Source organism: Pezoporus wallicus, unplaced genomic scaffold (assembly GCF_028554395.1).
Source record: "Pezoporus wallicus isolate ANWC-B61680 ecotype Strahan unplaced genomic scaffold, APGP_CSIRO_Pwel_v1 contig_2543, whole genome shotgun sequence".
Lineage (NCBI taxonomy): Eukaryota > Metazoa > Chordata > Aves > Psittaciformes > Psittacidae > Pezoporus > Pezoporus wallicus.
In genome coordinates, this window is record NW_026638172.1 from 3,019,635 (window position 1) to 3,046,053 (window position 26,419).

At 39.6% G+C, this 26,419-nt stretch overlaps 1 protein-coding gene across 8 annotated transcripts in view; it reads right to left on the bottom strand.

Moving 5' to 3' along the window:
* The window catches only part of ENOX1 (ecto-NOX disulfide-thiol exchanger 1), a 371,690-nt gene that overhangs the window by 86,182 nt on the left and 259,089 nt on the right, over positions 1-26,419 (bottom strand). For all 8 annotated transcript variants that reach the window (XM_057409723.1, XM_057409722.1, XM_057409716.1 and 5 more), the window contains exons 6-8: positions 17,941-18,114; positions 15,825-16,031; positions 9,135-9,368 (exon numbers count right to left, since the gene is read on the bottom strand). In XM_057409723.1, coding sequence (XP_057265706.1) covers positions 9,135-9,368; positions 15,825-16,031; positions 17,941-18,114 — 615 coding nt within the window. The remainder of the gene's footprint in view (positions 1-9,134; positions 9,369-15,824; positions 16,032-17,940; positions 18,115-26,419) is intronic.

The window sequence follows — 26,419 nt, forward strand, 5'->3', positions numbered from 1 at the left end:
TTGACTACTCAGTGACTGGCATAATGTAACTCACTGTGAATTAATTTTCTTCATCCAGAATGCAGTGACTCTTTCTGAGCAATCAGAGGTTCATTTAGAAAATCAGATTCTTATACCAGGTTGTTCATTTATTTTTTATTTAGTAGACAAAGAGTAGGAGAAATGCAGCAGTAGAATCTAATTTAAGCAGAGCATGAACTGCCTCATGATTGCAGCCATTTGTTAAAAAATAAAACAAAACTCCTAATTCTGTTCAAAATTATTTCCTTGCAGTAGGATTCACATAAACATACAGTGTTTAAAAACATACCCTTGAAATAAATTTGCTTATATAAAATATGCTCCCATATGTAATTGTTCTTTTAAAATGAGCACACGACAAATTATTTCTCACACCTAAAGCTTTTTTTCTCCTTCAAGTTACAGCATGTTTTAAGCAAATAAGGCAGGATTCATGTCCTTTATGTAAACATCTGATTTAGTAACTCCAGGATCCTGGTACGTTCAATTGCAAGAGATGGACACTCGTTGGACAGGCTTCACCAATCCTGTTTTAGCTGTGTATTTGAGGGTGAGGTGGACTGTGCCCCAGAAGTGCCTGCTTCAACCAGCTGTAATGGGAGCCTCGGGTGACCTGCTCATATATAGACATTTCTGCCACAGACATCTACATTTAGTCAGAGTAATCCCAATTGTTACACAAGTACACCAGATACAGTCACCTACCTAGCATTTGTGTACCTGTGTTAGGTTTTCAGTTTTACTGCAAGCTGTGATTCATACTATGTTGTTTTAATATTTACCCATCTATTGAGGATGGCTCACTGGGTGTCTGTGGATAGATTTCCAGGTGCTGCTAGACTAAATCACAGCTCTCTAGAGATAAGATATTTCAAATTTCTCTGATATCAACTGAAGATATTTGGTGCTTAAATCCTAGCTCCCAACTTCGATGAAATGAAACATAAAGGAAAGAAAATGCATCCCTAAGCTGCCTGGGAAATTGTCAAGAGGGATATTTCTACATTAAAAAAAAAAAAAAAAAAGAAGGAATAATTTTTGATAAATGTTTTGCAGTTTCTGCTTGTAATTTAAGCAACTCCAAGTGGAATGAACTTTTTAGAAGAAGAAGCTATGACAAGAAATGCTACAAAATGGTGTACTGGGAAAAGGTGTTGAAAACAGAGATTTTACTTTTAGTTGATTGAGTTTCCTTGCTGTAACACAGGGCAGAATTCATCTCAGAGTAATCTGAAATGTTGTGATTATTTATCTCTCAGTGTTAAGCACCTCCATAAGGTGATTTCACAACTTGGGTAATGGTGTCTAAGGCCTTAGCCATTAGACAAGAGATAGACTAATCCATCTCTGTGAAGCCAGGCACTGAAACACTCATTACTATGATTTTTGCATTTATAGATATACTGAAAATATAACTAACTTTATATTTCTGTATTTTGAGAGCGAGATTGTATCCTGGACCTCTAGATAGGACAAGATCAAACACTGGGCTACAGTTGCTTTTAGTCTTGTTAGTATCTTCCCAACCCTGGGCTTTCTCAAATGTTTGAAAAGTATCCAAGATGATTCATACAACACTTGAGATTTCAAGTGCTGCTTGAATCAAGAAATCACAGCAATCCTTCTACATTGTCCTATGGGCCATGGTGTTGTCCAGACTCAGCACATACTATCTCTTGCCCCTAATCTTGCTCCCCTAACGCAATCTCCTAGACTTCCAAGGGGATGCTGAAAAGAGAGAGCTATTGTTCTTTATTCTAATGGCTACACCTAGAAAGCTCCTATGCTGGCTGCATATGTTTTGGGTTGCACTAATGATCTCATTTTTCTCTGTCCCTTCTAGAAGATGGGAAGGGTTTGGTGTGTCTTCATGCTAAGCTCTGACCTGATCAATAGAAATCCAGTCAACAAACACCCCTCAAAGATACTCTTGTGAGGATTGAGAATGTCTGTGCTGCAGGGTGTGCAACAGGGGATAAGAGGCATGGGATATGTCTGATTTATTTACCTCTGATTGACAGCCTGTCTTCTGTCAGCCGTAGCTGTCCCATAGGAAGATGCTGTGTCCCCTGCCTCATCTCCAGCTACTCAGCACTACCCCTTTGCTTGTGTCTACCCTGGCCTCAGGGCTGCCTCGAGCTGCTCAGCTGATCACATTCCAGTTCCAGTTTGCCAAACTAAGTCCAGTTCAGCTATTGCAGGAAAGTGGTAGAGGCCAGTTTGAGATGCAAACACCACAGAACTGCAGCCAAATGTATGGCCAAGGTTACTGTTAAGCTGACCTCTGATTTGATAATTTACCAGTTTATAGATAAGATTTCTGAACTGCAAAGGCTGAATTTAACACAGAAAATAATAACCCACAGCAGATGACTGCTGAGGGTGAATCAGGTCAGGGAAAAGGTTTACTAACCTCTCTCATCAGCGGGCTCAGTGCAGCTCCCCTGTGCATCAGGAACAATTTGCTTCCCAGCACACACCACTTTCACTGCCACAACGACAACCTATTTTTTCTCTTGGCTTAAGAGCTTCTTCTGTACAGAGTGCCCGCCACTGACCTAGAAACGCAACTCTTCAGCCTACTACCCTCGCCTTCTTTTTTCCCCTGCGTAAATAGTTATATAATTGTGCTATGCAACACATATATTAGTCTGGTACTTTGGGGATTAATAACATTTTTAACCCAATGACACTGCAGAATAAGTGAGAATCAAGGAATATAAATTCTTACTGCCACAGGGTTCTTTTAAAGAATGATTAATATCCACCTTACTATTTCTTAAATAGCCTTAACTGTACACTATAACCAAGAAACTTTTCCAGTTATGTAATAAATGACTAGCTGAAACTAGATTCGAGAAAAATATGCATATGCCTTTACTAAGAGATATCTTAAAAGGTGCTTTCTTCCCCTTGTATCATCAAACTCTTTCTTCCAAATTAAATCACTTGAAACACCCACCTTACAGAGGTGGGTGTTTCATGTGAGACATAGAAATCCATTATCTTATCCTGCTGATGCCATTATTTCCAATAAAAAGTAATTATGAGGGTACTGAGTTTCCTCCCTATTTCTCAAAATCACACCACAAACTTTCAGATCGGTGAGCTGCAATTTCCCAGTTAATACTAATTAACTGGAGTCATTTTGCAGTATGGTACATTTAATCAGGTGGGTTTATATTAAAATCCTAAAATTTGCATTGATACAATTCAGAGTAGGTGAGGGAGGACACTCGGTAATACACTTAACAGTGAATGCACTTCTTGCAGGCTTTGGGAGAGGGATGCCCAGGGATTTGGGTTACCAGCCTGCTGAGAGCTGAACCCACCTTACACTCTCCTGCAGTGCCCTCACACTGTGCCTGCTCCCAGCCCCTGTGCAAGGCTTTTGGAGCCAGATGTATTGTGTCACAGCAGATGTCGGCAGCATATGGAAGAAGGAAGGAGAAAATGATCTAAAAACAGGAAGGCTGAGTGAACAGATTTGACACTAAAGTGTCGCAAAATGTCTGTTGTAAGGCTCTGTCCTCATATACTACTAATAAAAAAAGACTGTGCTAAAAAAAGGGTCTGGAGTCTTTCAGCAGCAATTAAACCTGGCATTCACTGGATTTGTTCAGAGAATCCCATCTTTGCATCCCCTTCTGACGTAGCCCTGCTCTGAATTCTATCCTTGCTGTGTAAGACTTGCCTCTCTGGATAACCGCAAAGCTTCTGCAGCGCTCCACAAGTCTGGGTCTCAAGTTTTGAGTGATAATGAAAGCAGCGTGGCTTTCTTCTCATTGAAATATCCCATTTCCCAAGCAATTAAATGTTGTTTATATATCAAATGATGTGCAAGGGTTGAGATTGTCAGGCTTGATGTTACCTGAATCTTGCACAAGATGCATCCCTGGTTAGTTCATTCCACTGTAACTGCCATCTATTTATTTAAATTTCCAATCTGTTCTCTCTTCAGGGGATAATACAGTGCCTGGCAAAGAAACAGCTTCTCAATTTTTCAAATTATATTTTTTAAAATGGAAAGCCACATGAATAACTTCCCTGTGCTCATACAGAAACACTGTGTTTCAAAAGGAGGTAAATTCCAGGATATTGTACATAACTTGCAGATATTTATGTCTCCTTTGCTCAAAATATTTAAAAAACAGATATTCAAATATAATGAGATGTCTTTGTTAGACGGTGAAACTATTTAGCTACCTGCAGCAAATAAGACAGATGTAGCATTTTAAAGGAGCTTATTTGCAATAAATGATTTCTGAAGATGATACCATTAGGTACAGATATGCTTGAATTAAGAAAACCATAATGTTTGAAATTCTGCTTTGAAACGCGAATGTCATAAACAAGCAGATTAAAATGTTTTGTTTCAATGCACCTGACAGAGCAGTGTTCCACTTAATGATAAAAGGTTTAGACTATCTCCAGTTGTGTGATGTTCTGGGCACCACATTACTCAACCATTTATAAAGCACCCAGGAAAACAGATGTCAGAGTATGCAAATTTGATCCTAAATACCTACTGGCACATCTCACTGTGCAGTAATAACACATCTGATTTAATACTGCAGAATTAAAATCTCAAAGACACACACCAAGCAAAATACTGCAATGAACCAGAAGAGAAGAAGGTCATGTCTTTGTAATGTAATAACAGAAGACACAATATTCTGGTGGTTTTGTCCGAACAAGAACTTAGGGTCTATTCTCAAAGGCTATTTAGGAGGCAGTTCACATTTACACTTCACTGTAAAAAACCTTGGTTTCCCAGAATTCACATCTATGAATTTATTGAGATATTTCCTCCAAGAAATACAGCTTTTTACCTAAGGTAGGAGTTGTTGGAAAGGAGGCCATAAGTTTCACTAGCCTGAGTTACGCTTAGCTGTTATCTTATTCCATGGCAATCAGACAATGGTTTGATGAAACTATTTGCAATGGCATGACACATTATGGAATATTTGGATCAAAATGTAGATTTGAAGAGTAACTTTTGAAAATATGAAATTTTACCACTTTAAATAAATGGGGCCCATTTTTTATTTTGCTTTTTCATTTCAAATCTGCTTTCATGCTTTGGAAAGTAAAAAAAAAAAAAAAAATCCAAACAAAAATAACTTGTGCAAAATTAAATAATAGTTTTGCTTTCTCAACAAGCCTGCAAAACTAAAATGTGTGGTACAGACTGAAAACTGACCTGTATAGCCCTGGTATGAGAAGGAGCTCATGTTCTACCCCATGTTACCTATCTAGTTTGAATGATAGAGTTCATTTAATTCTAACAACCCAGGCTCAGGTCCCTTCCGCCTTCTTTGTGCCTGACTCATGAAGAATGGAACTCTCTCATGGCAGTGCATGAAACAAATTTAAATCAAGTATTTTGTGACAAGTCATCTTTTCATTGCAGGAAATTTCCTCTTATGAACTATCACCTTCTTGGCTTCTTCTCTTGGCTCTGTCTGAAACCAGCAGGGAACATCACTGGTAAATTATCAATGATGAGGAGCTCAAAATATGTTTAATCAATTAGAGTTAATAGTGTAGGCCTATATTTTTAGAGCTATGGGCTTAAATCCATGAAAGTGGCAATATGCTGCTGCCACACAGTGAAAGGTGGCAGTAACAAAGCACAATGGGTGGTTAAGGAGAGAAAAAAACAGCAAAGGCACTTACAGAAAAGTGAATACACTCTTGACTAAAAACACAAAAGGTGCAGGAAAAAATATCCACACTGCCAACAAGGAAAAGTTATGAAGGATTTCATTTGATGGACCTTAACTGAGAAAACCAGGCAAAGGCAAAGGAGGCAAAGGCAAAGGGAAAGCGAACAGTAAAGGAAAAGTAAAATACCCACAAACCAGTACTGTCTAAAATGGAAAGTGTTGAAAAATTGCACTGGTACACAGTTTGATGGGTTTCCCTTATTCCTTCATAAATCAGGTATTCAAACCAAGTTCTCTGTAGATATGAAGAGATTTGGGATAGTCCACAGAGAGCAGGGAACCAAGAGCAAATCATAAACCTTCATGCTTTTTTAGGTATGCAAGGCCTCATATTCAGCGAATTCCCAGTCCCAGTCACCAGGCAGTGCCTTCTGAGAAACCAGTTCTCTTTTAATATGGAACACCACACCGGTAGAGACTACCTGGCTGAAATTTTATAATGATCTTTTGTTTCCAACTGGCATAAAAGATCCTCTATACTCTCCCACCGCCTCTCCTCTGTGGCAGTTACTGCTGCAGCAGGTGAATTCACCACATGAGAGGAATAGGAATATGCTGACAACACCAGGGTAAGAGTTTCCAGCCAAGTCTGGTACATAGACTCAATGATTTCTTTTAGTCTTATGCTGCAGTTTACAGAAGGTGAAAAAAGATATTGTCACCTCTGCTACAGGCTCAATAAATACCTAGACCACAACAGGGGACTGGCTGATGAGCCTAGTTCATCTCTGCTCACCATCAGATTTCCTTGCTGTCAGGAATTTCCAAGGTTATTTTGACAACAAAAGTTGCTTGGATTCAGACCAAGTTGTCTACATCTGTGATTGCGAAGCAGTATCTTGGGATGACAGATGTTTGGCTATTTTGGCTTGTTTTTCAGCTACTGTTCCTCAGTGAACTTCTGGAGGCTCTGCAGGAGCTGAAACTTGCACACTGGCACCTGCAGCTCTGTCTCATGAGTTGGCACCAGAGCTCAGGAGCCTTTTGAAGAGGGTACCATGGAGAGGTTATAACTTTCCTTAAGAAAACAACTGCAAAGCTTAAAAGCCAGTCTTTCAAGGTAAATCCTGCCAAAAGCAGATCTATTTTGACCCCTCTCCTCTTTAGGATCAGTCTACCAGGCTTTTGCAGCAATGCAAATCTGTTGATATCCACAGACCTGAGATTTTGACCCCAAGTTTTATATATATGTGTGTCTGTGTGTGCACAAATACATACCTTCTGTGAGCTTCACTGAAGTCCACGTTTGAATTGTGAATATATGATGACATGAACTGTGTTTTGCCAGAGTTAAAGAAGTTTTTTACTGTGCTTTACTTCTGTTTTTAGGATGTCACAAAGGGCTTATGTGGTGAATTCATGTTGCCCAAGGGAGGCCATAATGTTCTGCCTCACTGCCTTATAAATACTGGCCATAATGCCATAGGAACAGTAAAGCAGACCAGCACAATGACTGAACCCCTCCTCTGCTCTCTACCTTACTTAGTACAGGAGACAATTCATGACTGGTGAGAAGAGAGGGGGCTTCTTTGCATTCTCCATGCCCAACAGCCTGTACAGATCCAGAGCTGGTGCCACTAATCCTGATACAAGACAATTGCTAATTAGTGAAGTTTTTAAGATTGCAGTATCATTTTTTGCTGGATTTTTACTATTTTTTTACCAATTAAAATAAACTTACAATTTTGTTTTCTTAATTTCTTATATTTAATTCTGTATGCTTCTGAAAGTTTATCTTTATTTCCAGAGAAATAGTCATGAACGTGGTTTTGGTCTATACCATGCAAAAAATATTTCTATATTAAACTTGTGCTTACACACCAAGCTCTTGTCAAATGTCCCTCAGGAGAACCAAAGATCTAAATGCTTGGAATAAGTTTTAATTAAGTATAGAAACTTCCCAGAATGAAAAGAATAACCTTTCTAAATACAGACATCTTAAATATCTTGCAAACCCCTACACTCAGTTGCCCCAAGCAATGGCTAGCCATATGGAAGAAATTGTCCGGACTTCTTGCACTTTCTGGCTAAGTTCAGGAAACCTCTAGGCCTTACTACATAAGGGAAAACTTCTCTATAAAAGATTAACTCCTAAAATATTCAACTGAAAACAGATTCAGGGAACAGATGGATCTAATACTCTCTATTGTATTGTATAATGTCTAGAGGGGCTGGACTGGAAGCTAGGTAAGAATTAAAAATTCTTATATTGGAGCCTGTTTCCTCTTTTTCTTCTGTTCTATCAATCTATCTCAGTTATTTTACCAATATCCCAGTTATTTCATGAATTATTTAACAGTGTATGTGGTGACAATATCTGTTACACAAGCTAATGACAGACTGAGGAAACAGTGGCAACTAACAGCGACCAATGCAGTACTCAGAGACGGTAGGGTGTATCTTTGCTCCATGCTCCAAGGATGCAACATTTCACGCTGCCCATCTTCAGCTTCCCAAACATGTTTCATAGTTAGAATAGAGGCCAGTGTGTTGACAGCTAGATAGCCTAACTCTAATCTGGATAATTCTGAAACAGTGGCAAGAAACACAGTTTCTTGTGACCTGGCACACAGTAAAGTAACGTGCTTGGCCAGCACATAGATAAAAAATGCCAAACACAGTTGTTAAACACTTAATGAAAACAAACAAAACTCTACAGGGTATAAGGAATTGTTTCCTTGCTCTTTAATTTCTTTACCATGAATAATGTTATTTTTCTTCTTCTTACTTTCTGTGTTAACTATTAATGTCAGGAATCCTCAAGCTGCACCCTTAAAAATATTAACTTGCTAAGTGTACCTAGAAAAAAAACAAACAAGCAAGCAAACACATACCAAAACAAGACACTATCTTGCACAAGAAATTCCAGCCCTAAAGAGGGAATGAAAGAATGGATGGTGTGTGTCAGAGATAAGTTGCAACCGCTGCCTCTGAGGGGCACATCAAAATGCAGCTCATGAGGGCAATTTAAATGCCAGGAATTGGCATGGTCACGTGCATGTGATGTAGCAACATAATCAGTCAAGGAACAAAGACATTTTAAGAATGAGGCCTTTAATATGAAGGATGTTTGTAATAGGTTGTCTTATTATGAGAGTGTGTCCAAAGTATATGATGAGAGCAAATGAACAGAAAAAAACCCTCTTGTAGTATTCTGAAGGTTGTGTCATAGCTGTTAAAGCACAGGTAGATAGACAAATAATATACATTTCTAGCAGGTGGGTGAGTATCATTACTGTTGGCATAAAAATGGCAGAAGAATGGGGGAAAGCTAACAGGGCAAGTAATGAAATACATGAGAGAGAAATCAGCTCTCCTGCTCTGACTTTGAGTGGCCCCTGCTCTTAAGGAATAATACACTGAAAAGTATCGAATGCTGCTTACCTTTCAATTTTTCAGCCAGCAAAGCAGCTTCGTGTTCAGAATAATGCATTATTGCCGGAGGTGAAGGAGGGCGCAGTCTGTCTTCTTCCATTTTGCGTCTGTGGCGCTCTTCTCTGGCCAGCATTCTTTGTTTGCATTCCCATTCATAAAAGTCATCTCTTGCCTGAGCAAAATCAACATGAAGGCGACCTGAATCCTTTTTGTCTGTGCTAGATCCTAATCTCATGCGGTAACCTGAAATCAACAAGCAGAACTAACTGTTGCAGGACTTCTTTGCTTTTTTTCTTGTCCCCCTCAAGTGCAGCTAAGTAAAAATATACATTAACAGATTCTCACATATCTACACAGATTCTGTTGATAACTGTTTTCACAGGAAGATGAACATTCATCCACTGCTTTATCCTTGGAATGCTCTGTATTGCCTATCAACACAGAGGATGAGCTGAAAAGTCAACCCAAAGTTACAGAATCTATACTTTCATTTAGAAGTATATTTTTCTACTTGATACTCCCAACCTTTGTAAGCGCAAAGGCCAGGTAAACAAAAACCAACTACTAAACAAGGATTTGGTTTCGTCTGAATGTAGAGTCCTTCTTTCCCTGATCTTATTGAAATCAGATACAGTTTAGTACTTTTCTCCAGCCTGCCAAAGGGATTGGAAGTAAGAGGAAAGGCTGACTTTTACAAAAATCATGACTACAGATGAATGAGGAAATTGTGGTACATAAATTCCTGTACCACAAAGAGGGAAACAATCTGGTAGCAAACATAAATCATCTACAAATGAACTGAGTTTAGCATTCTTTAAAGTTATTTTTAAAGTACTGATGAATTTAGAAGACATTTGCAAGAGCCCTTTCAGAATGAATAATGAAATCTGCTGTGCCTTACCTTTAACCATGTTTTACATACCAATAATTTGGTCAATGTATAATACGCCAAAGCTAGCAGACTGTGAAGGCTTTAAGGGGCTACACAGCAGTACAATAGGGCCCTGCTCTGAACTAAAACTTTTGACTTTTCACAGAGGACAAACAAATCATGCCAAAACTATAGAAGGAGCTTTTTGTGACCATACTGTGTAAGAACATAGGCTGGACAGCTATCTTTTGTCAAGTTTTTTTCCTAAGGCTGAAATACTCTCATTTTCTCTTACTTTAAAAATGCCAATTCAGAGAAAGCCTGAGAAAACACTACATAGAAAACTGCAAAGAGACCCTTCAGATGTATGTGAAATTAATCACTGCACAGGGCTAGCTCTAATTTCTCAAAGCCAGCCCACTGCAGTAGGCTCAGAAGCAGAGCAGCACAGCAGAGACTTCTCAAGGCATGGGATGCTGCAGAGATGAATTCTGTGATGATCTGGCATGTAAGAGGCTCTTCAGAAACACACACTACTACAATGACTGCGTACTAACTCCAGGGACAGGAAACTCCTGCTCAAAATGGCAGGAAAAATAGCGTTACCTTCTTTTGAACAGCAATCGAAGAGAACCAACCTTTCAGTCTTTTGGCTTCCCTGTGGTTCGAAGAGCTTCAGCACCTAACTACCACAGATAAAACTCAGTTTTGAACTCTCTCCAGGGACAGCAAAGCTAAGGCTTGTGTAGTAGATTAGGAGCACCTTTGTAAAACATGCATATCTAGGCATACTCTGTTTATTTTACTGCTGGAAAACTTTGACTGTGTGAGTACAAGGGACTGTCTGTACTTCAGCACATATGAGAAAATAACTTCAGATATTGAATATTTATGTATGTAGTGATCCTTCCAAAAAACCACAATGTGAGTACCTTCTGATTTGACATTTTCCTTTCAAACATCTTGTGGAGTTCATCTATGTAGTCTGTTAGTGAGGAAGAGGTATGACTTTCATTTTACAGCAATGAGCCCAAACCCATATGAAAAACTCAACCTAAGGATTTAAGAGGTCCCTTAAAGCCAGAAGGCATCAAAAACTTCCATGCAACCTACAAAATCTGCTCTCCAAGGTTCATGAGCTTGGGATGAAGTAGATTGAATATTGCAATAGGGGCAAATATTGTCTGCTATTTTAAAGCCCCCTTATTTACTCTGCTTTCTTTTGCTTGGAGGAATAAACACTGCTCTTCCCCTCCAGAATGCTGTTTGTGGTTATATACTTAGCTCTAGTCACAAGGTGTTGAAAGGAAGAGTTACAGATACACCGTATTTAGTGAGACATAACAGAAGAGTGTGGGTGACCTTTCAAAGCTGGGCCCTAAACTGATGAGGAGTAATTATGTTTTATCCGCAGAGGTGTAAGCACAAAGGGGTCATCCAAAAGGGGTCAGTAGTACAGCTACCCTGATAACAGATGTTGAAGGGTGACAAATGTTACCCCCCTCCCTGCCAGTCTGACTCGCCAGCTGCATTCCTCAAACAGTGATTGCTCTGCACCAAAACAGCATTATCAGCAAAGTGAAAGGACACTGCCAAGGTGCCAGGTCTCATGAACATAAAATTAGATCTGCCAGCTGGGCTGTACTTTCCAGGAAGACACAAACTCTCTTCCTCTCCCCAGCTCTTTTGCCTTTGTGGGCAGGAGCATGCTGGCATGGACACAGCAAGGAACACTGGAGGATGCAAGACTCTTGTGGACCACAAAGATACACTTCATCCGAATAAAGAACTAATGAAATGGACTGTGCACCTACAGGTTGTGTGTGCACCAGCAAAGTTGAATTTTATCAAAGTGGCCCTCACCTTTGAAGTAAAAGGCAATAATGGAAAGAAACTGCGAACTGCAGTTCAAAACCCAATACCCTGGGTAGCACTGGACAAATGGTTCCCTTTAGCTAACCAGTTCAAGTGACTCCAAATTAACAGATTCTTGAAATTGCTCATGAATGATACTGAAAAAATCTTACTGCTTGTTTAACTCTTAAAGCTGAATGTGGTCAACCAACCAGGTAGTTTCCCCCCACAAAGAAACTTAGAATAACTTAGGTCAGAAGGGACCTTGGTCATCATGTAGTTCAGTCTCCCCACAGATCAGGGTCAACTCCAAAGTCATGTCAGGTTGCGCAGGGCTTGGCATCTTTCCCTGAACAAAAGCACAGGGACAATGGCCTGGCTAGTGAAGAGCAGACTCAACAGGTTGATACGTAGGAGTATGCCATGTAGCAAGGGGTGCACAACTGGCAAGTCACATTTGCTGTATGGGATCCTCAGGCATTCATCTGGGTTGGCAACTTTGAGCTGTGGGGCAGCTCGGAGGTTTGCTCTTTTCCAATACCATGTCTCCTTATTTATGTTTGAGGGTATGGAAATGTATGAGAGAACCACTTGCCATTGCCTCCCCTTCATGCATGGGCAATGAACTGCCCTCACAGACCCTTTTCCACATCTCTTTGCTCAGGACTGCAGCTAGTATGAACTGTGTGCCTGGCTTGTTATTTTTAATTTCAGTTTTGCACATAATGGCAGAGGAAAAGACTGGGAACTTGCCAAGTTCCTCACTTTAAAGCAGCAGCAACAGGAAAAAAAAATCAAACACAGTATTTCCGTATCACAGGTCTAGTCAAAACTCTGTGGCTTGACTTACCTTTGAGTGTTGCTAGACTGGGGATCGGTCAATAGCTGCTCTCTAACTGGGGATCTAGATCAGAGTGTTGATGATGATCAGCGAGAACAAAATAAAACAAGTACATGGTACTAAATGGAAACCCATAGGGGAAAACACCAGCACAGGAAAAACGCATACACAGGCTTTTGGGGTATAAATGGGTCTGTCTCAGCCATCTCTTTGTCCCCTATTTTCAAGTCCAGGGCCATCAATATTACCAGGAGATACTGAATTTTCAGCCACAAGAGTAAAGTACATAGAGTTTGGACAAAGAGCTTTCTCAGTGGCTGGTATGTCAATTTTAGAAAGTCTTTTTTTTCAGGAGATAAAAATTTAACTTTCAGGGCTAAATGAAATCTGCCCTTCCTTAAGTAAATTCTTTTATCATAGTCTTCTACCCATGTCCCAGTATCCTTTTCATACAAGTTTACTTGGGCACTGAAAAAATCAGTGATTAAACCACTTGGTGAATTTTGTAATCACTTGCACTATTCTGATGATAAGCACAGGATAAATGCAAAGTTTGATGAGATTAGATGGGGTAGACAGATAAAACTGATTAGGTAGACAAAATTATCATTATATTACGGATATCAAAGGCAGGACTTTGCCCTAATATAACATGCATACTGTATTAACCACATTCTGTTTGTACATCTCTTCTCTTTTACTCAGAAAAGAGAATGCTTTAACAATATGCTTTATCCCTATCACTTCAGAATACACTATGGCTGAGAATGGAACAAAGACTGATTAAAACCACCCAGTATTTCAGTACAAATAAAACATGCCCCTGCCTAGCGTCAGATCTCCCTGATCTGCAGTGGTGTGGGACAGTCAGTTTCATCTGCAGAGTTCAGTGCTGGTGGTAAAAAGATGTGAAACTTGGCTGCAGTGTGTCCCTGCTTTTCTTCCTCCCATCAGTTCCACTGGTCAGAGATACTAAGTACAACACTCTAGAAGAAAGAGAAAGTGTGGAGGAAAAGGCAAACAGGGAGGGAAGCTGCAGAGCAGACGGTAAGAGGAAGTGTAGAGAGCAGTGCAACTGTGATGAAAGGAAACGGAAGAAGGAAGGACGGATCAAGAACTTGAAAATTAACTGCAGAAAATTCAGGATGAGGAAGGATGAGAAAGGGAATCTGCCACCTCCGTTTCTGCTCATTTCCCTTATTCTGAAAGCACACTCTAGTGTGCTATGAATGAGGACAGATGGCAGCATAGGGAATTTCCTACCTCTAATCATCAAATCTGGTCCTCCAGGATTTAAGGCATATAAAAGTAAGATGAAACTTGACGTGGAGTGAAGCAAAGTCAGCTGCCAAGAAGCAGGAATCTCATCTAGAAGGACACTGGCTCTGGCTCCTGGTAGCAGCCTATAGGTTTCCAAGCTTTTCCTTGCTCTCTCTTTTGACACTGTTTTGTTTATCGTTACAGCTCCTACTTAGTCTGGTGTGTCCCTCTTCAATCTCATCTGGAGATGGGGCCCCTTAAACAGAAGTTGGAAGCTGGGAAATGTGCTGCTGCTTCTTAATACCGCAATTCCTGTAATCTGCCCCCGTGAACTACAGTGTTACGGAAGTAATGTGAATAAACAAATGAACAGGAAGGATGGGAACTGGGAAGAGAGAATGAGGATTGAAGAAGAAATGAAGTGAAAATTGAAAAAAAAAAAAGAAAGAAACAGGGTAGAATGAAGATCTAGGAGAAAGCTGAAAATACAGCAATATTTCAGAGAACTTTTTATATAGATCTCATAAACCTCACAATTTTCTGTAGCTCTTCAAAGAGATATTTAAAGCAAGCAGCCAAGTTAGGAAAAAAAGCCCCACAAACCCAAACCCCCAAACCTTTGTGAAACAAAGGAGTTAGGTTTCTCCTGACCACATATTTCAAAAGTTCAGATGTTTTCTTTTCTTCCTTTCCTTCATTTTAGAATGTAATTGATGGTGATTTGAGAGGCCATTTGCTCCTAGCTGTGTAAGCTTCCTATGTACACTTCCAGGACACTGAGGTTATGTCCTTACTGCTAGACAGAAGATGGTCAGGGTGGAAGCTCAAGCAAGGGTTTTTTAAGCATCAGCTGCCTCCCAAGCTCCATTTTGGATGGTTCCAGTGAGTCCCTTCAGGGTCACTCTACTCAGGGTGGGTGCCTGTAAGCCAGTCTCTGTCTTGGCCAAGGAGCAGTTCCTGGCCCATGTTCATGTAAGAATACCTTTCAGGTGGGGTGAAAGTGTTACACTACACTTGTGGGGCAGAACAACATTTGTGGGTCTTCCCAGGATCCAGAAAGAGAGATGAACTAGCCTGTGAAGACAAACATGTCTTCAGAAAGGTGAAGAAGGCCTCAGTTAGGAAGCCAATCCTCACATGAAGGAACCTGTAACCTGTAAGAGGACATTGACAGTCTCACAAGCCCGGTAAGTGAAAGCAGAATTATTTTTTCATCTGTCGTTTTCTTTTTTTCCTTGTGAGTTAGAGGTTGGGTTTTTTTTGTGGTGTTTTGTTTGTTTGGGGTTTGTTTTTTTTTTTCATTTTTTTTTTCATTTTTGTCTGCTCCTTTGTTGGAAAAGAAAACAGATTCTGAAATTTTACGACTGAGTTTTTGTGGCACTCATCGTCCTGGGAGGAAACAGACATAGCCTAAACATGGGGCTCAGAATCTAACTCGTGCAGCAGTGGAATACCTGCATGCAGATTGCACTGCAAATCTATAAAAATATGCCAATGAAATTGCCAGCCTATCACAGAAATTGGCACTGGAAAACAGCAGTGTTCCTGGCCTACTGCCCTCCTCTTTCCACAACCTGTGAGCAAAACTATTTAAGTCTGTGTAAATCGAAAATAAGATTGTTCTGTAGTAAATGTCAGGATCTGCTGCAACGTTGTGGGATGGCAGGATATTGCTCCCAGGTAAGCAACATACAAAACCACACACAAGTCTTGGCAGACATACCGAAATACAGAATTGCCCCTTGCCACTCCAAGCTACAGCCACTGAGCTGAAGAAAGACTTGCTGAGATAAAAGCTAGGAAAATAAGCAAACATTAGCATCACAAAATACAAATGAGAAGCAAGGAAAATCCATTAAAGAATGTGAAGTACCAGAAAGGTAAATGGCTTTATCAACCATGAACTCCTCTGCAAAACGAATGTGACAAAAATTCTTCTTGCTTTTCCGAATTGCTGTTATATCTCCACACTGCTCAAAGACTTCCTGAATAATTTCCTCTGTCGCGTTTTCTGGTAATCCTCCAACAAACACTGTTTTACACCCAGGAGGTCTCTCTCTTGTTGAAGGTGGTGGAAGATCTAAGTCAAAACAGAAATCATATTGGAATACAAAATTTGTCTTTTGATCCATTGGTTCTATTAATTCCCCTAATCAGTTCTGGGCTGCAACATTTATTTGACATAGCATGCAGGTGGGAGAGGGGAAGAAGCAAAATTATTGACTATTGCAGAGATTGTCCAGAATTACTTCAATCTAAACGTTTTCAAATTTTAGGTGGCATTTTGGAGATCAATTCCTGACACTGTGGGCTGTTCTCCACAACAAGGTCTAAAAGGATCCTTCCTTTCCCTGCACTGCCACACAAAAAATACAAAATACTCAGTTTCAAAGCAGGGGAGCTTCTGATTTGACTCTGAGCACAGATCTCAAGCGCTGGTGCAGTACATTCAAAGACTGAACTTAGAGAAGTTGTGGATGCTCCATCCCTGGCAGTGTTCAAGGCCAGGTTGGACAGGGCTTTGAGTAACCTGGTCTAGTAAAAGGTGTCTCTGTCCATGACAGGCGGGTTGGAACTGGATGATCTTTGTGGTCCCTTGCAATCCAAACCATTCTATGATTCTACGATTCTGTCTTTGGCTTCCACCCATCACTTGCCACACTCACCAAGTGTGTGGACCCTCTGCAAGCAAGCCCATGCTGGGTAAACCCCTGGCACTTGGGCTGGACACCTTTCCCTGTTCTTAGCATAATTTCAATTCTGTCTCAGAGTACAGGAGCACAGCAAACAGAAAAACAAAGTGGGAAACACGATGAAGTGACAGCATGATGAAAATGCTCTGCTGGTTATCTGTTTTGTCTTGTTGCCAGATAATGGAGTGGATGCCAGTGCACAGGAAGGATAACCTCACTGTTTACAAGTGCTCATGAAGTGGAGTGGCAAGAAACGTTATTTTTATGTGTATATGTAGAGAAAATAAATACAAACTTAAATCACAAAACTATTAAATTTTGAAGGCTGTATAAAAAGTATATTCTGTCATAACACTTCAACTTGTTTATATGTAGATGACTTGAGTATTCCTCTAAAAGTAACTTTCTAAGAAGGAATATGATTGATATGACTTTGGTTTTTGGCCCTTTAACACAGTAAATGGAGTTTAAAACCTTAAAACATACATATATGTATAGATACATATTCTCACACGCAACCAGTTTAATTAAAGCACGATCTGGGTACCCTGCAAATCCAGAGTAGCAGACTATTTGCTTAATTTTCTCTTTTATCTTCGCAGTGATAGTGACAGCGCTGGTCTGATGGCCCTGAAACTAAACTCCGAGGACTAACATGCACAAAATTAGGCTTTGTGCCTGAGCAGGTGGCTCAGTGGGAAGAGCCGTTCTTTACACAAAGTCCCAGAAGGGGCAGAAGGAAGCCTGGTCTCTGCTTTTAGAGAGGAGAAGAAACTTACCTGCCAAGGTGCTCCCCAAAAATGGCAAAAGAGTAGCCATAGACCCTCTTTCCCTCCACCTCTCCCAGGGAGCGACCACAGCTAGCCAGCACTTGGGTGCAAGGTGCTATATTCAGGAACATGAACCCAGACTGGTTCCATCTCACTGCTGGCATGTGAAGGGGAGCCCGCAGTGAGATAGGAGATGATAAGCATTATATAACTGTTATATTTTGCGACATTCTGATCTACAGGAAAGACTGACTTCTACTATGAGAAGCTAGATCTTCAGGCTGTGTTAGCTTTGCTTATGTACTTATTTTTCTTTGTTGTACAAACTGAGCAGGTTTTTTTAACATGACCTTGCAAAGATGAGTAAGTATGGTAATACCATACCACACTTTGCACACAGAGCAGACCTTAAAAGGAAACACCATACTTGCCCACATTCTATTAAAAATGCTTATTTTTTATCATTTATAAAATATTTCATGCAATGCATTTAAGAAAATGTTATTCTTTCATCAGATTTACTTACTTGGGTTTGGAGGGAAGAGAGTGCAGCTTTTGCAGTGAATTATTTCTTTGACTACAGGCACATCTGTTGGTGGTGGTGGCGGCACTAACCCCATGCCTGGTATCATTGGGTTAATCGGAGTGATTCCAGTCATCATGCTAAGGCTTGGATCAAAGCCTGGTACGCAGATCGAATCTGTAAATATATAACATAAAATCCTGGCTTATAAATCTTGAAACTACTTGTTAACATTTTCTTGCACAGACAGTTTTGCTTTAGGCTTTTTTTTTTCCCCCCAGAATCAAAAAAAAAAAAAAGGAAAAGGAAAAAGGGAAAAGAGAAAAGTCAGAGAAACAGGGAGGAGAAAAGGAGAGGCAGGTGCATTTTTAAGGAAAAAAAAAACTAACTACATATAAAGAAGGGAATGCTACATAATTTGAAATACTAATATGACTGAGTAAAACACAGCACATTAAAGTGCAAACCCCTGCACCATGAATATCTGTTATTATCTGGAATGTAATTTTCTGTTTCATAATGCTGCCATGGTGTTTACATCATCACCTTCTGATCAGAGTGTATAAAGAATATAATTTAACATTGATATGCCCTCCTCGTCTAATTGTCAGGCAAATTTATCACAACATAGCCTTCTCACATAAGTGACCTTGATTTATGAACAGTTCAGAGAAAGATCTGTTTCTGGCTGTTTTATAGCAGTATAGTTAGCCAAGACTTCTAACCATTTTACCCTGGAATATAAAGTTTCAGCTGAATAGAATGGGGTCTTTTTGAACCTTGGAATTAATTCCTTCTTGTCCTGTTATTTAATCGGATTAGTAGATTCTCTTCCACACATGTATTATTAAAATATAGCACTACAGCCCTATAAAGTAAAATGTACATTTGGCAAATGCTACTCTCTCCTTCCTCATCTCTCTGCCAAGACTTCCATACGTATTATTTAAAGCTGAAAAATTTACTTGGGAGCACCAGTGCTCTAACACCAAGAATTGTAATAAGCAGATGTTTCAGATTAACTGAGAGCCAACTTCTGAAAATTGCTTTCGTTAAAAACAAGACTTTGGGTTTCTTGAGGCATAATGAATAAAACATTTTGAGAGACCGATTTCTTTGTTGGCATAACACTGCTGCTATTTGGCATCATCAATTATTTAAAAGAAGAGTTACTTTGGTGTTCTACAGGTTTTCTGCTGAGTTTTCTGGCTAGCAACTGGAAAGCATTTAATGATACATATAAACGTGGGATTTGGTAGCTTGGGAGCACATTTATTTTGAAGAAGCAAAGAGGAAAAAAATTCTTTTCTAGGACTAAATATATATATATTAAATTTGAATTACATTTGCTGCATGGCAGCATGATCAGTGTGACCAGAGAGGCCTGTTCCTTTGTTCTAAATCTGCTGCTGAGAACCTATGTGACCCTGGGTCAGCCCACTGACCTTTCCTCCCTTCTGCATCCTCAAAACAGGTGCAATAATAGTCACTTTACTGGCAAGGACCAGCTCACATTTTTATAGAATTTTGCAGGTGCAAAGCACTCTGTGAGGGCTGAAAATTAGCATTATTATTCCTGTAAAACATCCATAATCATCTTTTCCAGGAAAGACAACTGAGGATTGAGAACCTCTACTCAAATAGAGCTTGTATCTATCTCAGCCGCATGCTCCCTGCTCTCCACACACTGATTGAACCTTCATCACTTTCAGGCAGTTCTGTACAACAAGCGTAGCAAGCACACAGCAAGCAAGGATTTGCTTTAGGCTTATTGAAGACTAGTATTAATGAAAACTCATGATATTACATTACTTTTTTTAATAAGTGGGCTTATGAAAAAGGATTTGCTCTGGGTGTGATGATTTTTTTCCTGTATTGATGTATATGCATTGCTTTTCAGATTAAGTTTTGAAACTCAGAGCCTGCCATTTATTCCACAAGATGCAGTGGTGGCCATATTAAATATTCATGGTTAGCAAAGGCTGGAAGATAAAGTCAGAGGTGAAAGGGCAACATACAATTCTAAAAAGTCTTTAGGCTATGCTTATTTGCTTGATCTCATTTTTAAAAGTCAGACTTCTGACAGTCACAGTGGGCCATTCTGTGCAGCACTCTCCTGCTGTGGGTGGAAGTCCATTATTACTACTAGCTGCTAACACAGCCCGCAGAGCCCTGCAGCACCACAATAGAACTCAACACACCGAGTCATCCGAGTCATCTCCTAGGATTAGGGAAAACTGGCACTTTTGAGTGGCATCTCACTCCTCCCTTTGGACAAATGTAGGATCAGCTACAGTCCTAGCCAGATAGAAATTTCCTATTAAATCCAATATCCATAATAGACACACAACGTTCTGGGGCAAGGATGGAACAAGTGGAAATCTACCAAAAAATGGACAGAAGGCCAAGTCTCTTTCAGGCCCATGTGACAGCCAAGGATGAACATTGTCATCTGGTGACTGCTGCAAGTTGTATTTAACCATTGCTGTTCTCTTTAAAACAACTACTAGATACATTTTAATTTATCTACAGGAGCAGTGAACCGAAACATTAAACTCTGCCTAAATCACAGACACAGGCTCTCACCCAAAACAAAGATAGAAGGTTCAAATAAGCTACAGTTTTCTGAGTATTCATTTTGCAGTGGTATAGATGGAGAGAACAACAAATCTAAGGGTGATAGCAACAATGAAATCATGTCCACAAACACCAAGAACATGGCCTTGAAAGAAGCTAGGAGGGGGAACCAACACAAGGTTGTATGCCAATCAAAGCAGGTTTGTGGTTTAAGGGGAAGAAAATTATTTGCCAGTTACTGCTGGCACATCCAAGGAAACGTGACTTTATAAGTGACTTTGCTTGTGTTAAGAACATGACCTTGCCATTATTTTGTTTTACAACTGGAATCAATCCACAAGAGCATGAATAGAGTGCTGAGGGTCAACACTCATGAAATATCCTTCTAGGTGTGCCAGGACTCCATGCCTCCAAAAGGTGACTCTGTTTAGGCATATTGAAGAGGACTCAGTCAATAATTCTTGGACTCTAATTCCGTATCTTGCAGGCACTAATCCAAACCCTGCTAATTGACCTGTTAATGTCAGTAATAAGACTACTGAAGGTATAAACAACTTTTAAACAGGATAGGTTTATTTTCTCCATTCTCTTGATTAAGTTGCTTCAGTTTCCCAGTGTGTTAATCTGAGAATGAAATGCTTTCTTGCATCATATGAGCACTGAGAGGATTCACAGGTACCATTTGTAGAGCATCCTGGAAATGAAAATTATTCTTTGAGTACTAGAAACTATTCCTATGCATTGCAATGATAAAAAAGTCAGCTGGATTTCTGAACAGTGAAAATCTTGTTCAGATCTCTGAAGAGATTGGTGGTGCTTGCATCTACGGAGAAGCTGATGCATGCCACCTGCATGTTGCTGACAAACCAAGAAGACAGCCTACAGATAGAGTGTCCGAAGGAAATACTGTTCTGGACTCTGAGGTGCAGAGAAAAGGGAACTGATAAAGTCACTGTAATGGAAAGTCAACAAATTTGCCACATCTGTGATAGGATCCAGAAAAGTCCCAAGTTTAACTATATTAAAGCTACCCAGTGGTGCAATAATAGAAGTTAGATATGTAACTGTTGTCTGGGGACAGGGGACAATCATCCATCAGTACCACCACTGCAGTTTGCTCCATGTCCTGGCATAATGCCTATTTGGAGCAGGACCAGGACACCAGAGTTAGAGCTGGAGACAACTTCCTTTGAACTTACTGGTAAATTTGTTTGTCTTCAGAATCAAAGACACTGATTGAGTTATGCAGGATTACAAAAAATTGGAATCAACCCATCACACACATGTTTTTTAACAGATCCATTTGTATATATGATTATTAATATATAGTAAACATGAATATGCTACACTAAACACATAGATATATTAAATTTATATAGTACACATCTGCTGAGTTAAACAGTAATATTTAATGCTTTCAGTGATCATAGCATTATTTTTGAAGGGATCTATTTATATATTTATGCAGCTAGGTAAGGGTTTATGATCTCTTGGAATTATAAAAACTAACTTGGAAGAAGAGAGAAAGTTTACAATTGAAAAATTTTAATAAATAATTAATAAATGAAATCATTAAAATGGAAAGTAATCAGAGATGATAAAGAACTTTAAGAACTGAAAAGCACATGTTGTTCAAGTTAAAGTCCCTGTGGATACTGCACATAAGCTTTAAAAATTCATACATTTATACAAAAAAGCAAAAGCACTGAACTTCAACATTTCAAGTCCATGCTCTGCCTAAATTTGGCAAAACTAGTTAATTCTTCTTTCATATAAGTAGAAATTGGCATGGTGGAGATCAATGAAAACCTCTGAAGAACAAATATCTGGAATTGGCAGTCAGAGAGGCAAGAAGAAAAATCTTCTTAAACGCTTGGAGTAGTTTTTAAAGCTCCTTTTTCTTTCAAGTAGAATATAAGAACATTACATTTCACGTTAAATCTTTGAGTCTGGAAAAATAAAACAATACAATCCTTTTAAGGATAACTATATTCAAACACAATATGTAGTATAAAAGAGTTGTTTTTATTAGTTTCTGTTCTGCAGGTGCAGGAACAACTTTGTTGGAACTTTGCAGGAACAACAACATAAAAAGAGCCACACAATTTTTGAGAAGCATCCTTCTTTCCTTCTTTGGCAACAGCTGCTGTTTGAATCACCTTTCGGTTTTGTCATGTTATTGCTCTGCCCAAATAAAGTGGATGCATACTTCTGCCAACACTGCTTTGGGGGATTGCACTCCACCACCAATATTAAGTTAACACCACATTTCCTCCAGCCCTTACCACAAGTCATATATCTGCTCAATATTATTTTTTAAGAGTATAATCCCTTCTATAAGTCTCAGACTTTGGATGTGTCATTTGTTTTGCCTGTAACTGCCAATTGTTCCTGTGGTGTTTTATGACAGCTGCCAAATTGTGTTTCTGTTGGATGCATAAGAACACCCATGTGTGCAAACACAGATTTGTTTGTGTGCCCCTGCTCGCACACATGGAAAATTTCCACCATGAACATTGTTAGCCATGTGGCTCAGACCTGCTGGCTGAACACAAAGAGAGTTGTGAATGCTCAAAACAATGATCTGAGAGCAAAACAGCTAACAAAACAACAACAATAAAAACAACAAACACCCAAAAAAACCCAAACAAACCAACCCCAAAACCAATCCCCCCCCCAAAAAAAAAACATAAAACAAAACAAACAAACAAACAAACAAAAAAAAGGAAAGGTTTGCCACAGAATCATGGAATAGTTGGGTTGGAAGCGACCTTCAGAGGTCACCTAGTCCAATCCCTCTGCTGAGTCATAATTTGCTGAGTCACAATTTGCTGAGTCATAATGTTACACCTAAGAAAAAAAGTCTAGTTTTTGATAAAGTTGCAAGATAAAAAAGATCTGCTTCCAGGAACAGAGTTGCCTACCAACATGCACTGCAAGGATTAGGACAGAGATGGTAATAGTTGTAGTAAGATGTTCATTAAACTTTGTTTTCTGTGGAGGAAAAAAGAAAAGCTTCTTGAGACTAGGGATTTGATCACGTACTTCTGAAATACTGTTACTGAGTATTTTGAGACTTAAGATAGAGCTGATTTCTAAAAGCTGAGACTCAAGCTTTCCTGAAAAACGGCAAATCTAATGCACTGTCTGACTCCCTTAAAACACATATATATACATAAATACATACATATGTTTATATGTATTACTTGGCAGTAGCAGAGAAAGGGTAGTTAGTGTTGTGGGTTTTTTTCTCTGAAATTAAGGAAGTTCCTTATTAGAATATGAAAAAGGGTTTTATTCTAAAAACACATTGCATTTTTATCTGAAATTCTCCCTCAAAACTGTATGGTCTGCCAGTGTGTTTCTGCTCATGTTGGTCTCCTTTTTTCTGTATCAGCAGTTAAGAACGAATATTCAGCTGCAAGCTACAGATCAAAGCATGATCACTGGTTTCCCTGGTCATTCAAATCTTACCATCTTTTGGGCTTCGGGAAGCTTTTGGTGGAAATGACTCAATTGGTCAGTATTAAAGGGCTTCTCTCAGTGTAACAAGCCTTCCTCACTTGAAAAAATAAAAGACAAAAGTGGGAGTGGCAGTAGGGCACCAAATCACTGATGTTCCAACGAGATGCACCAATTTAATTTGGTGTTGATCCAGAGCAGGAGCCCTGTTGTGAAGCACTGTTAGCAACCTCAAAGAGCCAGACCTTGGAACGGAGCAGTGTGGCAGCCACCAGCATCTTCCAGTACATCTCCTTGTACAGTTTGAGATGGACATTGGGAAGTCATTAAACTTCTAGACTTCTCTGTTTCTAAAATAGATGCTGGATTATATGGTAAACCTCCAGACACATTCCAATAAAAAAAAAGACAGGGAGGAAGTCTGACAGCTCTTCCATTTGATCAGCATAACCACTATCATCCTGCCTCAGAGCAAGGACCATGTGATAGTGGACAGTGATTCCCAGGGCATCAGATTAAATAATAGGCAGGTAAAGACCAAACTATTTTTAGCTTGTATACATGGAGTGATTACACATTGCCCGTGGTAGAGATCACAGATGAACGATCCTTTCTAGGAGGCACCTATTCCACATGACTTGATTCATACTTTTTCACTAAAACCCACTGTGCACCTATTTGTACTTTGAAACTGTTGGAACCTGTTTATATCTCTGGCTTTCACAGTGTGCTGGTATCAGGGTAGTAACAGAGTGGGGAAACATGCTTCCTTTGCTTTGGCAAAACAAGGTATTTGGCAGTTCCAAGCATATCTTCTAGTTACTTCATCCTGAGAAATCGTGAAAGCTGTTCCTTATTCACCTTATCAACACGACTACAAATTTTATTTCTGCTTTTTTTATTTCACCATCTGTTTGGCATGTGATCTTTGTCTCTGCAGAGCTGCTACAAAGGAATATGGTTATAGAACCTCTGACTGAGGCCCCTTTTAAAATCCTGAGAAGGTAACTGCAAGGGCAGAGATATCTTTGTAAGGTGCTCATCCAGCCCTGAATTTTTGAAGAACTAAATGTTAAAGACATGGGCAGATGCCTTTAAATAAGCACTGTACAAACCCAACTGATGAAGCTCCGTGTGGGCACAGGACTACTGCACAACAGGAGTAAGGCACATAGCACCAACGTGCATGTGTGTGTGTGTGTGTCTGTTTGCCTGCATACGTGTTTATATTTGGAGGAGCGGAAGGGAGTGAATGAAGGAGGGGCAGGAAATCATCTCCTTCATCACCAGCTTTCTCAGTTGGCCAGGGATCCACCTTAATACCATTCAGAGAGAGCTATATTCTGTGAAATAGAGCCTGGACTGTAGCAAAAACAAGTCTCTAAGGAAATTTTGACAAAAACAGGAGGTGAGGGGGAATCTCAATGAATGTTTAAATTAATAATAAACTGAGTAATAATTTATATGAACACTACAGTGTCTGCCAGACCCACTTCATAAACAAGGCTCTTGTAGCATAATCAAAACACTTGCCACTTGAAAATTACCTCTTTGAGACATGTATCACTAACAAAGCTTTAGGGCTGTATTACTGTACTTTTTCCTTTTTAAAGAAAGATCTGTGTCTGCACATAGTTCACAGCACACAATCCCAAAACCTTAGATGCTGTTCCTCAGAGCTGGCTATGCTGTAGCTGAAAGAACCAAAAGCAAATCTGGCCTCCTATTGATCCTTGCTCACAAAATCACACAACAAACACTTTATTTAGAGTGATATACATGACAAAGACTAAATTAAAGAAAACCACCTTCTCTTTTTACAAGCAAATCACGGGGTGAATCACTCTTGGTTCATTCTTTATTGCTGCACTGCTTGGCACAACAGGACCTCAATCTTGTTTAGAGCTTCTAATGCAATGCAAATAAGAGGAGAGAATAGCAAATAATAATAATACAAACTGCTACTACAGTAGATGCCACTCTCCTCCCAAGATGTAGCTTCAATGTTGTTGTGTAAAGAATCTACAATGTCACTGTAATGTTATTTCGATTACTCTTTCTGCTTATGGACAGCCATCAGTGTGCCATTTTGACCTCAAAGGGCTCTCAGACACGACCTGTCCATGGTAAATCTATTTAGTTTCCCCTTAGAATAGCTCTGCAAAGAAGTACCTGTCAGGCAAGCCTGAAAACTCAGGACTTGATGTTGAGGGAGTCCGATGACGATTTGTCAGTTTTTCACATCTGACAGCTGCATGTGTAAGAAGCTAAGCAGACAAAATTGACTAATCTTAGTCTCTATCCACAATCAGCTGCTCTTCCATGTGTAAAACCCCATTGCCGTTGTGGTGAAAACTTGTGGAGGTGAAAACTGACAGGGGAAAAAAAACAGAAAAATGGGAAGAAGGAAAAAGGTAGAGAAAAATCAAGAGAAATGCACGGA